The sequence below is a fragment of the Dipodomys ordii genome, unplaced genomic scaffold, assembly GCF_000151885.1.
Source record: "Dipodomys ordii isolate 6190 unplaced genomic scaffold, Dord_2.0 Scaffold135, whole genome shotgun sequence".
In the NCBI taxonomy this organism is placed as follows: Eukaryota; Metazoa; Chordata; class Mammalia; order Rodentia; family Heteromyidae; genus Dipodomys; species Dipodomys ordii.
In genome coordinates, this window is record NW_012267351.1 from 1617449 (window position 1) to 1634131 (window position 16683).

General features: G+C 45.2%; 1 protein-coding gene and 1 pseudogene across 1 annotated transcript; both read right to left on the reverse strand.

Moving 5' to 3' along the window:
* Positions 1–4722, reverse strand: part of LOC105996693 — a 9250-nt pseudogene extending 4528 nt beyond the window's left edge.
* A 1778-nt stretch (positions 4723–6500) lies between these two features.
* LOC105996758 (olfactory receptor 2V2) lies at positions 6501–7448 on the reverse strand. The gene has a single exon (XM_013030941.1). It carries the CDS (start codon positions 7446–7448, stop codon positions 6501–6503), a length of 948 nt encoding a protein of 315 aa, XP_012886395.1.
* Between the last annotated feature and the right edge of the window lie 9235 nt (positions 7449–16683).

The following is a 16683-nucleotide window of genomic DNA, read 5'->3' on the forward strand; positions in this document are numbered from 1 at the left end:
CTGAGTTCAAGGCCCATGATTGATGCAAAAGTCTGGATTCTGCTCTGCCCCCCAGCCCTGTCCTGCATCTGTTTTTGAGACTCAAGCTCAAATCTTCCTTGGCTCTGTCACAGATACCATAATGTCACATTGGAAGAAGAGGGCAAGAACCAAACCAAAGCCAATGATCCTATTGTTTGCAGGGCTGGGCTAGGGGATAGAAAACATATCATTTTCACAGATACCATTCTTGAGTGTGTGCAGCTGCCCAGAGCCCAGCCCTGTAAAACCCTGGGAGATATATCTGCTTTTGGAAGGAAGAGTCCGAGATGATTAGCCTTCCCTACTCGGGGAAATAAAATACCCACAGGAGAGCCGCCAAAGTCCAGGAACCCAGCCAGCCCAGATGACAGGCAGGAACAGGTGCAGAAAAGTCTGTTTGGTTTTGATTTTCTGTTTTTGTTTTAAGAGATAAAGTTGGGGCTGGGATTGTGGCTTTGTGGTAGAGTGCTCACTTAGCATGTGTGATGCCCTGGGTTTGATTCCTTGGTACCACAGAAACAGCAACAACAAGGTCATTTAAACAAATCATAATGTAAAAAAAAAATTAACAAAAGAGGAAGTTAGATGCAAGGAATAGAGTCTGTCAGTTTCTGACAACTTGGTTTTGCATATTAGTCAAGGTTACGGTTTCTTAAAAGCTCTTGATGCTTTCTGGCATGTGACATGATTTGGTTATTGAAAAAAAAAATCAGGTATTGAACCCCTGTCTTCCTAAACAAGCTTTGTTTGTGCCTTATTATCCAGAAACTCTAAGCGAGCGGGTGCTTTTCCCTGAGCCCATGGGCACTTCCTCTGTCTCAACACTAGATAGAGCCCTGATCCAGAGTTGCCACAGTTCTATGTTGATGCATTGTCATTGTCTCAACACCACTGGGCAGTCCCAGCCCAGAGTTGTCCTAAATGCACTCTCCATGTATTTTATTGATTAGAAAGAAGCAGGAGAATGTATAAAAAGAGGACTTTGTTCTCTTATCTGGGTCTTCTATGGAACTTACTCATTCATTTATTCCCTGATTGTCTGGCTCCAGACTCTGAATATAAAACAAGTCTGTGCAAAGCCCTTCTTCAGCTTTTCATTGATCATTTTATACCCTTCGTTTATTTCTTTTATTTACTGCTTATTCCCGTTTCTTCCACTTCTTGACATGGTAGGTAGGTGGGATTTGCTTTTCCCAGGCTTTTCTCTGTGACCTGTGCAAATGGTACCGTGATGTCAATTTCATCCATTTCTCTGCTTCTTTCAACTCAGCCACATGGCTGCCAGGCCCTAGAGAGGCTGAACCTTCCTGCCCACGCTGGGCCTTGGTTACCTTCTCCTTAGTAAAGTACCACAGTGCTTTGCCTTCACCATTTCCTGACTGTTTTCTCTTCCTTGTTCAATGGCTGCCCCACCCTCCATACCTATTGGGAACTAGGCCAGGTCTTAAACCCCCTGTGCTCAAGGACTGTCAAGGTCAAATTCTTGGCTCATGGGCCCCCACCTTCAATGTTCTGCCTTTGTAGGGTTATTGGGAACTGTTGAGAGGGTGGTTTTATTTTCTCAATTAATTTCATTTCTTTCTCCCCTCCCTCCCACCTTGCCTTCCTTCCTTTTTTTTTAATTTCTTTTTTCTTCTTCCTGGTCCTGGGCCTTGAACTCTTGGCTGGGCATTATCCCTAAGTTCCTCAAGGCTAGCAGTTTACCACTTGAGCTACAGCACCAATTCCAGCTTTTTCTGTGAGCCTTGAGCAAAAAAGCTCAGGGGCAGTGCCCAGATCCTGAGTTCAAGCCCCATGACTGACCAAAAAAAAAATATATACATCAGAAATCAAGGATCGGGGCTGGGAAGGTGGCTCAGTGGTAGAGCGCTTGCCTTGCATGCCTGAGGCCCTGGGTTCGATTCCTCAGCACCACATAAGCAAAAAGAAAAAAGCCAGAAGTGGCACTGTGGCTCAAGTGGTAGAGTGCTAGCCTTGAGCTGAAGAGCTGAGGGACAGCGCCGAAGCCCAGAGTTCAGGCCCCACGACTTGACCCCCCCCCAAAAAAAGAAATCAAGGATCATCTGTATTAGTAACAATAAATAGATGTAAGGGAGTACTGCAGGGTTAAGACACATACTGAGACTGAGAGAGATCCTGAGTTTAATTCACAGCACCAAAAGCTCCTCAGAAACCAATAATATAAACAAGTCCAAAGAAAACTCTCCCCAGATAGCCCCAAGCAACCAACAAATACTAGCATTTCCTATTTTTTTATTTGCACTGGTTAATTGTACAAAGTGTGATATCACTGCAACATTTCCACACACTGCATGTAATGTACTCTGTCCAAACGTATCCCTTCTATTTCTCTTTCTTATTCTCTCTCCTTTCACCCCTCCTTTTCTTGAAAGTCTAAGCGTTTATTCTTTTTTTTTTTTTTTGTCCGTCATGGGGCTTGAACTCTGGGCTTGGGCGCTGTCCCTGTGCTCTTCAGCTCAAGGCGAGCGCTCTATTGCTTAAGCCATTGTGCCACTTCCGGTTTTCTATTGGTTTATTGGAGATAAGAGTCTCATGGAGTTTCCTGCCTGGGCTGGCTTTGAACCATGATCCTCAGATCTCAGCCTCCTGAATAGCTAGGATTACAGGTGTGAGTCACCGATGCCCGGCTTCTTTTTATTATTATTTTAAAAATGTTATTGTTGGGTTCTGGTGGCTCATGCCTGCAATTCTAGCTACTCAGGAGGATCTGAGGATCACAGTTTGAGGCCAGCCTGGGCGTGAAAGTCCATGAGACTTTTATCTCCAATAAACCACCAAAAAAGCATAAGTGGCGCTGTGGCTCAAAGTTGTAGAGCACTAGCCTTGAGCATAAAAGCTCAGGGACAGTGCCCAGGCCCTAAGTTCAAGCCCCATGATCAACAAAAAGGAAAATGTTATTATGAAGGTGATATTCAGGGCTGGGAATGTGTCTTAGCGGTAGAGTGCTTGCCTAGCATGCATGAAGCCCTGGGTTCGATTCCTCAGTACCACATACACAGAAAAAGCCATAAATGGTGCTGAGGCTCAAGTGGTAGAGTGCTAGCCTTGAGCACAGAGAGGCTCAGCGACAGTGCTCAGGCCCTGAGTTCAAGTCCCAGGACTGCCCCTTCCCCGAAAAGATGCTATACAGGAGGCTTGAAGTGAACATCAAGGAATGAGCGCATTTCTTTTTGGATAATGTCACCCCTACCTTTGCTCTCTTCCAGTTCCTCCAAGCCCTTAAAAAGTTTTATTGGGGGCTGGGAAAATGGCTCAGTGGTAAAGGGCTTGCCTTGCATGCCTGAGGCCCTGGGTTGGATTCCTCAGCACCACATTAAAAAAAGCCGGAAGTGGTGCTGTGGCTCAAGGGGTAGAGTGCTAGCCTTGAGCTGAAGAGCTGAGGGACAGCGCCCAGGCCCAGAGTTCAGGCCCCACGACTTGACCCCCCCAAAAAAAGTTTTATTGGGTTTGATCATTTAAAAAAATAGTTCTGTGTCTGATATGTTCATATGAAATGGATTTGGGGAATAGGAAATGGAGTAGGAGTGTGCTCAGTTGGCTTTAGGCATTGACCTGGTATTGTTCTACTTCCCAAAATGGTGCACCATCATACCACCACAATTACAACCATATCATCTCCCTTGAGTGATTACAGAGTAACATTTCTTCATTGGAACGGGAGGCTGGGTTAAGACTAGGGGGTTCAGTGCTTAGAGAAGCATTCAAGATCCTTTCTTCTTGAAAGGATGCACTACACTAAGGAGATCCAATCATATATGGGTTTAATCAGGGAAGGCTTCCTGTAAGAGGAAACTTGAGGTCAAACAGAACTTCCGACAAGGCAAAAGAATGGCGTGAGGACGAGAAGAGTAACCAGAAGAATTTTTATTTTCATAGACCAGAATGGGCACAACAAAGTGGTATTTCTGTTCTTTTCTTTCTTTTGTGTCGCACGTGGGGCTTGAACTCTGGACCTGGGTGCTGTCCCTGAGCTTTTCAGTTCAAAGCAAGTGCTCTACCACTTAAGTCACAGCACCACTTTCAGTTTTCTGGTGGTTAATTGGAGATAAAGAGTCTCAGGGACTTTCCTGCCCAGGGCTGGCTTTGAACTTCAATCCTCAGATCTCAGCCTCCTGTGTAGCTAGGATTACAGGCGTGAGCCAATGGTGCCTGGCTCTGAAGTGGTATTTCTAAAAGAGCAGTAATACAGGTTATAGAACATCTGCACAAGGGAAGATTTTTGTAGCTGTTTGACTAAGGACAGTTGCTTCTATTTTTGTAAACTCTTGGAGAGAAGCCTTCGCTGGCAAGGAAGGAAGGAAGCTGCCAACACCCTTCTCTGTTCATCTCAGCTGTTCTATCAAACACATCTTTTCTAGAGGGAGATGGAGAAGAAAACTGGGGAAGAGGAGAAGGTCCTGAGTAAATAGCCCGCCATCCCTGTCTGTAAAACAGCAGTAAACATGGCCACAACAGAACGTTTGCTGGGAGAATATATGGAGGCACCTGTCTGATGTCAGGTCTCCACGCAAGGTCTTTTTAATTTGTTTTTAACGATCACAATATGAAACACGGTGTCTTGTGCACTCTGAGAGTATGGTGTACTACCAAGCGACACTCCTCATCCCCCATTGAAACTTTATTAATGGCTGCTCCATAGAAGAAGGAGACAGCTGTCAGGTGGGAGGAGCAGGTGGCCATTATTAGTATTTTAAATAATAGCTGACAAGAAGCCCCATGACCTATTTCTTCACAGTGTCTGAGTGTACAAAGTCCTTCTTCCCTTTCCCTCCATAAAAAATTGGAAGCTCACGCCTGTAATCCTAGCTGCTCAAGTGGCTGAGATCTGAGGATCTCAGTTTGAAGTCAGCCAAAGGCAGGGAAGTCTGAAACTCTTATCTCCAATAAAGCACTCAGAAAAAGCTGCAAGTGGTAGAGCACTAGCCTTGAGGACAGAGAGGCTCAGGCACAGTGTCTAGGCCCTGAGTTCAAGTGGCAGGACTGGGAGGTGGGCAAGATTGGAGAAAAGGCCATTGATTCACCTGACGGACTAAGAGTTTACAAAGTTCTTTCTAATCCCTGAAAGTATCATGACTTTGGCACTGGCTTCTTTTTTTTTTTTTTTGCCAGTCCTGGGGCTTGAACTCAGGGTCTGGGCACTGTCCCTGAGCTTCTTTTACTCAAGGCTAGTGCTCTACCACTTGAGCCACAGTGCCACTTCTGCCATATTCTGTTTATATTGTGCTGAAGAATCAAACCCCAGGGCTTTATGCTTGCCAGGCAAGCACTCTACCACTAAGCCATGTTCCCAGTCTTCCCTTAGCTGCTTCTTCTTCTTCTTCTTTTTTTTTTTTTGGTCAGTCATGGGGCTTGAACTCTGGGTCCGGGTGCTGTCCCTGAGCATATCAGCTCAAGACAAGCACTCTACCACTTAAGCCACAGCGCTACCTCTAGTTTTCTGGTGGTTAATTGGAGATAAGAGTCTCATGGAGTTTCCTTCCCAGGCTGGCTTTGAACCTCAATCCTCAGATCACAGCCTCCTGAGTAGCTAGGATTACAGGTGTGAGCCACCAGTGCCCGGCCCTCCCTTAGCTTTTGTACTCAAGGCTAGTGCTTTACCACTTGACCCAGAGCTCTACTTCCAGCTTTTTTTTTTTTTTTGGGTCCGGTCATGGGGCCTGAACTCTGGGTCTGGGTGCTGTCCCTCAGCTCTTCAGCTCAAGGCTAGCGCTCTACCACCTGAGCCACGGCACCACTTCCGGTTTTTTTCTTTTTGCTTATGTGGTGCTGAGGAATCGAACCCAGGGCCTCATGCATGCAAGGCAAGCGCTCTACCACTGAGCCACCTTCCCAGCCCCTACTTCCAGCTTTTTTGATAGACTCTCTTTGAATTTTGATGATCAGATCTCAGCCTGCTAAGTAGTTAGAATTGATTACAGGTGTGAGCCACCAGTACCAAGCCATGATGCATTCTTTTTAAAATTGATTGACTCTGTTGTTATTCTAGAGGGATTACAATGGCGTGAGCCAGGTCATGAGTACATTTCCTTTCACACAGTCATCTGCTCCCTCACGCTCTCCCAGTCCCTTTCTCCCATCTCCACCCGCGAGTTGTATAGTTCACTTTCCTCATTGTCCAGTGAGCTCCACTGCTGCACTTTTTCACTCTTTTACCCTTGAGTTCTGTGACCTCTCCCCGCCCTTCCCAAAGACATACATAAGGTAAAGAAAACAAAATGGTCAAACACTAAAAACAAACAAACAGAAAAAAGAAGTCTCTTGTTTCCATATCATTTCAGTCTGCATATTGCTTTCTATGAATATGAAGAGCCACTTAGGCATTATGCCTTTGTGTTTCTCTCCCAAGAGTATCCTCTTTTGGAACCAGTCATTCTTGATGATTACACTGATTCTGAAAAAGAGGGAATTATTTACCTAATCATAATGGGAGGGCTAGGCAGAATCAGCCAGTCTAGTGTTCAGTGCTGGCTGCCAATCCTGCAGCGATCCAACCCCTTCCTCAGCGCCCCCATCACCTCCCGGTTTCTTAAGCTATAAATGAGGGGGTTGAGCATAGGAGTAAGGACCGTGTAGAAGATAGAGACCACCTTGTCATGGCTAGGAGCTCGGTATCGCCTGGGCCTTAAGTAGATAAACATGGCTGCCCCATAGAAGAAGGAGACGGCGGTCAGGTGGGAGGAGCAGGTGGCCAGGGCCTTCTTGCGGGACTGAGCAGAGTTCATGCGGAGCACAGCCCCCAGGATGCGAGCATAGGAGGCCACGATGATGGAGAAGGGAAGGAGCAGCATGAAGATGCAGCAAACGAATATCACCTTCTCAAACAGGGATGTGTCCACACAGGCCAGCTTCAACAAGGAGAGCATCTCACAGAAGAAGTGGTTTACCACCCTCACTCCACAGTAGGGAAAGGTCATTACTACCGCCATTTGGACCAAGCCATCTATGACTCCAAAAGCCCAGGAGCTCCCAACTATCTGCAGACACACCTTCTGATTCATGAGGATGGGATCATGAAGGGGATAGCTAATGGCCACATAACGATCAAAAGCCATGAGTCCCAGCAAGAGACCCTCAGATCCCCCGACGCACACAAACAGGCCAATTTGGATGCCACAGCCCACAAAGGAGATGGACTTCCTGCCAGACAGGAAGTTGACCGCCATCTTTGGCACATTGGTGCAGACCAACATGAGGTCCATGAGGGAGAGCTGACTGAGGAAGAAGTACATGGGGGTATGAAGTCGAGGGTCAATGTAGATGAGGAAGATGAGGAGAATATTCCCCCAGAGGGCCACTGTGAAGACTACCATGACCACAGAGAAAAGGATAATATCAGTGGGGCTGTGGGAGAAGATTCCCAAGAGGATAAAATCATCTGTAGAGGACTGGTTCCACCATGTCTCCATGCTCAGTTGTTCTTAGTCACCTGAACAGATGGACAGAATATGGATTAACTAAACTTTTCTTCCTTCCTTCCTCCCTCCCTCCCTCCCTGTCTCCTTTCCTTCCTTCCTTTCCTTCCTTCCTTCCTTCCTTCCTTCCTTCCTTCCTTCCTTCCTTCCTTCCTTCCTCCCTCCCTCCCTCCCTCCTCTTTCTTCTTTCCTTCCTTCCTTCCTTCCTTCCCTCCTTCCTTCCTTCCCTCTCTTTCTTTCTTTCTTTCTTGGCTATAATCCAGTGCTTCTTACATGCTAGATAAGGATTCTACCACTGGGCCACTCCTAGAGAGCACCCAGAAGTATGGTCTTACCTTAACATGGACAAAACCAATTTACCCAGTTGTGATACTGAAGGAGTTTTCTACAGAAACAAGCCACTCTGCCCACAGCCTTCAGGTACTACCCTTGCTCTATCTGCTACAGGGATTGACCAACTAACAGAACAAAACCTTGTTCTCCTTGGCTAAAGAACCCTCCCCTCCCCGCCCTAAGAGACAAAACTACTCCCTTTCAGGCACCTTCAGAGGGCTTTTCTGTCTCGATCACTGTCTCTCTTTTCCTGTCTAACTTGCTCCATACTGTTCTCTCTCATCAGAAACACAGTTCACTTATACATACACAAGTGACTGTTTCTAGAGCTGTACAACTTGGGGAGCGTATTGGGTGGAGGGAAAGTGAGAGAAAAATGAGGGAGAGGGTAACAAGAAATGTACTCATTACCTTACCTAAGTAACTGTAACCCTCTCCGCTCATGTATACATCTTATTATCTGGAAGTCCGCAGGCTTCTGCATCATCGCCATTCTTGACACCTTTCAACCCCTCCAGCCCTCCACCTGGAATCACCGTGGCCATTGTCCTCCCCTGGTTGTTGATAATGGCCCCATAACTGGAACTTACCTCCTGAATTCTTTCCTGACCCTCAGTCTATTGAGAAAATAGTGTCTTCTGAATGAAAGCAGGACTTTGATCAGTACGTCTTCCATGACCACCCGGACCTCCTTTCCTTCTGCTCTTCCCAGAATTCCTTCCATTCCAACATCACTGTCCACTTTGTGGTCCCTTGCTCACCGCAAGCTCACACTGACCAGAAAGGCTCTTAGTGCTCACTGTTATTCCACACAGAAGACTTTTCCTACCTTGTTCGCTCACCTCCTCCTCACCTTCTCAGTGAGCTCGCCATTAACACCATAGAGTTGAAATCCTTCTCTCTCTCCTCCAATTCCTCTCCTGCTTTTTGCCTTCCAGAGGAAGAAACATCACTGCATGCTACGTTTATTCCTATGGCTCTGTTTTTCGTTTCCTGCTTTCCTAACTAGAACCTATGTTCCCTTGGGCCTACTTTTGGTCATGAATTGTGCCTGGCATGATTGTAGTCTCACCTCAGGAAATCTGTGTTGGATGAATAATAATTGGATTATATAAAACCACATTGAGAAAGCCTTGCTGCATCTTGCACGTCCCCCCACCTCACCCCCACGTCTCACTTTAGTTCTTTCAATCAAGTGTTTGATGGCTCCCTTTCTCTTCCTTGACATAACACAATAGTAGTCATCATTTTTCTACAGTATGTTTGGGGGGAATGAGATGACCCCATGCTCTTTATCAGTCCCCAATTGTTTTCCTGTGCTCTTACCTCTTCTGTCCTCACACTTTGTCTTCTTGTGGATTACTGTTGAACTGAAGGACTCATGGTAGAGACCAAGCCCGGCTGAGGGATGGAAGGAAGGAAAGACCGAAGGAAGAAAAGGAGGAAGGTGATAACAGAGATTGCAGAGGGACAACAGTATATGAACAATACCCCTAGCGCACCTGCTCCCAACAAAACAAGAAGGGAAAACACAAACAAAACCTTGACACAGGCACACAATAGGAGGAAGAGCTTCTGTAAAAATAGAAGTGGGAAAATGGACCAACGACCAGTCTTAGGAACTGCCGAGAGAAGAAGAGGACAGCGGCAGGAAAAAGATACTTGCTTTTGGGTGGATGCCTTCAGGAAATAGTTCTGCCTAGATATTCTGTGGAGAAATGTCTACTAGCAGAAGAATTTCATCATCCTCTTCCTGTGTTTGTACTGACTTGGTGAGAGGGGACAGGAAGTAGCCGCGCTCCACAGTTCTGATCGCCTTCCTTACCCCCACCTTCCCGACCAATCTCTCAGCCACGTTCCCTTGTCACCCTGGAAACTCTCTTAACTGTAGGCTTCAGATAGACAACAGCCCATTCTCACAATGGAAAAGTCAAAGAAATGGCCAATATTTTAAATGAAAGGCATACCAATTGCTTCCATCTGATCATTATATATTGCACAGCCATGAGATGACCATACTCTCCCCCTCCAGGTGTGTAATTGTTATGTATCAATTAAAAAAAAGAGATGCAGTGGTGAGAACCAACATCTGTGCACCTGCTCATCACTTCTTGATCTACACCACTATAATACACCTTCCTCTTACCTGAGCTGCAGAACTCTCTCCCTCTTCCACTGCCCGCACACAAGAGACTGAGCGAGGAAAGTAAAGCCGGTGACTCCCAAGAGAGCACACGAATGCCCACCCCAGAAACAGCTCCCAAGCTTATAATTAAAGGGATGTAAAGTAGGATCTTGGGGATAAGACCAGGAGAAGGCCCAGTGGGGACAGTGTGGGGAAATCTCTAACAATAGAGTTCTCTACTATTATTAACAAAAAAGAACATGAAGCATTTCTACCTTCTGTATTGGAGTGATCCTAAAGATACGAGTGAATAAAAGCCAGGTGCAAAAGTTGTGTATGTAGTATGCTTTGCCTCATGGAAGAAAGAACATTTTTTATACATATCTGTTTATATTTTAGAATCAAAATGAGATAATAAAAATAAGTATGCATAAAGGAAGGGTCACAATATGAAGGGACAGAGATTAAAAGTAGGTGTATTTATTGGTGGATGTATCCCAATGAAACTCTTTTTTTCTTTTTGCCAATCCTGAGGCTTGAACTCAGGGCCTGGGTACTGTACTTGAGTTTCTTTTGCTCAAGGCTAGCACTCTACCACTTGAAGCACAGTACCACTTCCAGCTTTTTCTGAGTAGTTTATTGTAGATAAGAGTCTCACAAACTTCCCTGTCCTTCATTGGCTTTGAACCATGATCCTTAGATGTCAGCCTCCTGAGTAGCTAGGATTACAGGGATGAGCCACCAGTACCCATCCCCAATGAAACTCTTTTGCACAATTAAAACACATTAAATGCAAAAAGTTAGGTGTGTTGAGTACATTCAACAGTTTGAGCTTCAAATCTTGTATGCAGTTAAAAATCACAATTAAAAGAACAATTTCCAAGCCAAGAACCAGTGGCTTATGCCTGTAATTCAAGATAGTCAGGAGACTGATATCTGAGGATCATGGTTCAAAGCCAGCCTGAGAAGGGAGGTCCCTGACACTCTTATCTCCATTTAGCCACCAAAAGGCCAGAAGTGGTGCTGTGGCTTAAATGGTATAACACTAGCTTTGAGCATAAAAGGTCAGCGAAAGTGCCCAGGCTCTGAGTTCAAGTCCCAGGACCGGAACAAGCAAAAGAAATAAAGAACAATTTGTAACCAACAAGATGCAGGAGTACCTTTGAGAAAGAAAGCAATTAGTGAGGATACATAAAATACAGACACAGCTTTTGTGTGGATCTTATTGGCGGTGGGTCCTCTTTCCTTTGTCCCCTGGGCTTGGGCTCCTGGTTCCTGGAAGTTTCTGAGCTTCTGTGTTGAGTCACGTTAGTTCTTGGAGTGGCAATACGAGCCAGTAAGAGGCTGTGACTGAGTGTCTTGGCCCAGCTGGGGTCCTTGATGGGGTGTAGTGTGTGTGTTTCTGGCTCCTTCAGCCCTAATGTAGGGTCAGCTGGGCTGATGCTGCTCACGCTCCTACCAAAACAGACCTGGGCACCAGACTGGGCACTGGCGATCACACCTGTAATCCTAGCTACTCAGAGGGCTGAGATCTGAGGATGGTGGTTCTAAGTCAGACTTGCTAGTGAGACTTTTTTTTTTTTTTGTCAGTTGTGGGACCTGAACTCTGGGCCTGGGCGCGTCCCTTAGCTCCTCAGCTCAAGGTGAGCGCTCTACCACTTGAGCCACGGTGTCACTTCTGGTTTTCTGGTGGTTTATTGGAGATAAGAGTCTCACAGACTTTCCTGCCCGGGCTGGCTTTGAACCATGATCCTCAGATCTCAGCCTCCTGAGTAGCTAGGATTACAGGCGTGAGTCACCAGATGTCCAGTTTTGTGAGACTCTTTCTCTCCAATTAACCATCAGAAGTTAGAAGTGGAGCTGTGAACACTAGCCCTGGCCAAAAGAAGCTCAGGAACAGTTCCAGGCCCTGAGTTCAAGCCCCAGAAACTGCAGGGGAGAAGAAAAACAAAGAAAAAAAGAAACTAAATAATGGAACGAAGCAAGAAGAATCACATTCAACAAACTTCTGGATACTTGTGGAGTCTAAAACATCTGTTGCTACTCTGAAGGAGAGAAAAAATACAGATATTTTCACGTCAGCAGTCTTTTATGAAAAAAAGAAAACATGAACGAAAGCTTAGACTGAAAATAAAAAAACTGAATCCAGAATTCAATGGATGGGTTTAGTTTGGTTGAGGCAAAGATGAAGAGGAGATTGATGACAATGAAAAAGATGATCAGCTGGGTGCTCGGGGCTCACGCCTGTAATCCTAGCTACTCAGGAGACTGAGATCTGAGGATCGTGGTTCAAAGCCAGCCCCGGCAGGAAAAGTCTATGAGATTCTTATTGCCAATAAACCAGTAGAAAACCAGAAGTGACGCTGTGGCTCAAATGGTAGAGTGCTAGCTTTGAGTTGAGGAGCTGAGGGACAGTGCCCAGGCCCAGAGTTCAAGCCCCATGACTGACAAAAAAAGGAAAAAAAAAAAGAGAAAAAGATGATCAAAGATGAAGAGGAGATGAAGGCTACTGCTCTACTACTTGAGCCAAAGGCTCCACTTCTAGCTTTTTTTTTTTTTGGCCTTTAATTGGAGATAAGAGTCTCATAGACTTTCCTGCCCAGGCTAGCTTTGAACCACGATCCTTAGATCTCAGCCTCTTGAGATTTGAGCCACCAGTACTTGGCTTTGACATTGGTGTCTAACTTTGGTTTTTAAGCTAGGCTAGATTTCATGATCTGTTTTCTGTTATAGTGCTCTGTCTTTCTTCGTGCCAATGATAACTCTTGAAAGCATTTTGTTTGAAAATTAGTCTTAATATCTGGTAACTTGTATTCTGGATTTTGACTCTAGCTGGCTGTTTAAGTTTTCATGAAAGTTCTAGAATCAGCCATTTCTACAAACTTTCTGCAGGGATTTTGATTGATATTACAATTGATTCTATAGACCATTTTGTTGAAGACTGTCACTTTACAATATGGGACATTTAAATTCATGAATAAACCACACTATTTCATTTAATTTCTTTAATTTCACTCAGTAAATTTAATTTTGCTTAGTACATAACCTTTGCATATAATTCTGTGTGTGTGTGTGTGTGTGTGTGTGTGCATGTGTGCACACCAGTTCTGGGCTTGAACTCGGAGCCTGGAGGCTGTGTTTTCCTGTCCAAGAGCTGGCCATTTTGTTCTTGCTGCTGCTGTTGGTTGTGGAGCTTGAACTCGGGGCCTGGATGCTGTCCCTAAGCTTTTTTGCTCAAGGCTAGTGCTCTACCACTTTAGCCACAGAACCACTTCCATTTTTTTGGTGGTTAATTGGAGATAAGAGTCTCATGGACTTTCCTGCCCAGACTAGCTTCAAACCACAATCCTCGGATCTCAGCCACCTGAGTAGCTAGGATGACAGGCATGAGCTGGCTACTTTCTTAAAAGAGATATTAAGGACTTGTCTCTAAGCACACCTTCTACACCGTAGACCACTAATCTAGATCTTATACCTTAGCTATTTCCTTTGAGCAAAGACAGCATCAAGAAACATTTCCCAACTTGCCATCTTCCTGTGCTCTGGTTGACCCTACAGACTTCTTCTGTGTAGGGTTCCTCTCTCGGTCTCCACTGGTCCCTTCTCCCAACTCTTGTCCCCAGGCACCGATATTGAGTCTGTAATTGTAAGCTTGGGAGAACTGGTTCCGGGGCTGGGGTTTGTGGGCTCCCCTGGGAACCATTGGCTTCACCTTCTTCTTCAGTCTCTGTAATAAGGACTTCTCTGAGCTGTTTCAGATAGTTGGGCTGAGGTGAGACGTGGGCCGGTAGGAGTGGGTGGGCTCACAGGCTCACAGGGGTTGGCCAGACTTCCATCTCCCCAACATCATCTCCTTGGCTAACTCTTTTTTCTCTCTCTCTTTGAGCCCTTCGGCTGAGAGAAGGCTGTTGCTGAGGTAAGCCTCTCTCTGTCTGAACTAGAAAGTCCACAGGATGAGATGTCATGGGCATCCATGGTGACCCAGGGAAGGAGGTCAGAGGAATGGCCATTCACTGGGCAAGTAGAAGCACAGAAGGATGATGGGATTGTTCTGATCTGAGAAACGCCTTGACCGCGTGTGTCTGCTGAATTGGTGTTCTTGCAGGGAGAGTTGAGTGAGAATCTTTCTCCTGTGACCTCTTACCAGTTGTCTGTTCTTTTTCATTTCATTAGAATGAGTTTTTGCTTTCTTTTCTTTTTCTGTTGGAGGAACATTGTCCTTTCAGTGTTATTTTTTAAAAATGTGCTGCAGAATTACATTGCTTATTTATATTTTTTGTTTCTGTGGTACTGGAACCCAGGGCTTCATGCATGCTAGGCAAGCACTCTACCACTAAACCACCTTCCCAACCCTTTCAGTGTTATTTATCTTCACACGCTTTCCTTTAGTTCTTTCCCTTGGATCTCTGTTGTTCTTTCCTTAATAACCTTTTCCTTTCCTCTCTCCTCTGTCTTGGTTGGGCTCAGATATGGGTTTGGGGGTTGAAGAATGGTCCATCGTGGGAAAACAGAGGATGAGAGAGAGGAAGCGAAGGTGAAGGGTTGGAAGGAGAGGGATAATATGGGATATGATGCTCCCAAGGGAATGTGGTATAGACAAGGTGGATTCCTTTATGTTGTTATTTATAATTTAAAAAAAATGAGGTGACCAACTGGACACACAGCAGGAGGGTCTGAAGGCAACATGAAAAGTAGTATATGAGACACTAGAATAAACTCCTGCTGTGACGATCAGCCCACTCCATGTAATGTTTATGAGAAGACAATCCATAGGAGCTCTCAAGGTCATGGTAGGAGCCAAACCACTGTCAGGGAACACAAGATGTAGTCAGGAAAGCAGGAGATGTACAAATCCACACAAAGAAGAGACAAGCCTGCCTTATGTTGGTGTGCAAGCCCCGGGAAACCTCAGGGAACAAAGTGATCAGGGATGGAAACAGGGATGGATTTAGTGTTAAGCAGGGCATTGATGGAAGACTCTGAGATGGTTGTGAGTGGGTGAGTGGGCAAGGCAGAGCACACCAAGAAAGAGCCTTCTGTGAAGCAGTTAATGTGAGTGCCAAGATCCCCAGGGTAGAAGTGGAAAGAGCAGAAGGACAGGAGGTTCGAGGGTAGTGGTGATGGAAGCACATTGCTTTTTATTCTTAACAAGACAGGCTTACTCTGATGTTCTGTGTCAGTAGTTTGGGGGTACCAGTGGGGATTTAGTGGGCATTGTCATTATCTGGTGATACAGCAATGAGCTGGTGGCTAGATTGAAGGAGGAGCTAGGAGAAAGGGGTGGTCAGGAATAGGTATGATTGGAAGAAGCAATGATTTAGAATGTGTGGGATGTGTGCTTGGCATAGAGGACTCAAGGGGCAACTAGACAGACCTGTTATTAAATAAAAGAGGAAGGAGGGGAGGACAGGCTTTTTTGTTTCCTAGGGGAGATGATGAGCTCTGTTGACCACTTGCAGGAGGTCTAGGTCTAATGGGCTTCCAAGGAAAGGACTCGAAAACTCAGTTGATTCTGAGTTCCAGGGAACCATGGAGGATGGTTATATTTTAATACACCCATCTTATATTTTAAGATAAGAAAGTGGAGGACAAAGGGGAGACCAAGGGCTCCCCTAGAAGTGGGATGATCTGGTAGTTGAGTCTGAGAACAGTATGACCAGGACGGTGCTGTAAGGATGTGAGAATAGTGATGTGCTCCTATAGAAAATCCTGCCCGCATAACTTCCCGATGTCATTGTTTGGAAGAAGGCCTGGGTATTTTGTGGCACAAGTTAGGATGTGGTCTCTTTGGCAGAAAAACAGGTAATGTAGCTCGCTTCTTAGTCAACCACCCGGCCCAGGTCATCCTACCTACCTTAGGAAATTACCCTGGCTCTTTTCATAGAGAACACACGGTCCTGTGCAGTCATGGTCTCGTTTCAGCTTTGCCATGAAGTGAGGTGGACTTGAATAACATCAGCACACAGCTGTCTCACAGATACAACTCTTATCCATTTCTGGGGAACTGCCTCAAATCTTTCTCTTAAAGAGGAATCATATAATGAATTACTAGAATGAGGGCGAGAGCAAGGTGTCCTGGCATTAAAGGAAGAGGTTTTCTGCTCTCGGGAGATGGAACTCACAGCCATGTATCTCTTCATCATGAATTATTATCTTCAGCCAACTACATGTACAGAGTCTATATTGTGAATGGGACACTCTACCAGAGGCTCTAGATGTCATTGTGAACAATAACTGATGCGTGTATTCTAGTAGGATGGTTCGGAGAGTAAGTACAAAGATGAAAGCATATACAAGCTGAAATGGGGTAAGTGCAGTGGGAAAACCAGGTCAGGAAGTGCAACAGTACTTAGAGTTTTAATACAACTTTTCAGCTCGGAAAAACTTGGCATTGGAGTGAAGGCATGAAGCAGATATCTGTGAATAGAGCATGCCACAGAGAGAGAAATTTCAAAGGACCAAGGATAAACATGTGTCCTGTTTGAGGAAATTCAAGAAAACAAAATTCAAGGGAACAAAAGGGGAGTGGTAGACAAATTCAGGGGTAGTGTGTGTGTGTGTGTGTGTGTGTGTGTGTGTGTAAGAGAGAGAGATGGGGGAACATGAGATGGGGAGCTTTGTTTGCCATTGAAAGGATTTTGACTTAATTTGAAGTAATTTGGGAAGTGACTGATATAACTTCCATATATATATATATATATATATATATATTAATTGTGGAGGTGATATACAGAGGGGTTATAGTTACATGAGTCAGGTAATGAGTACAAT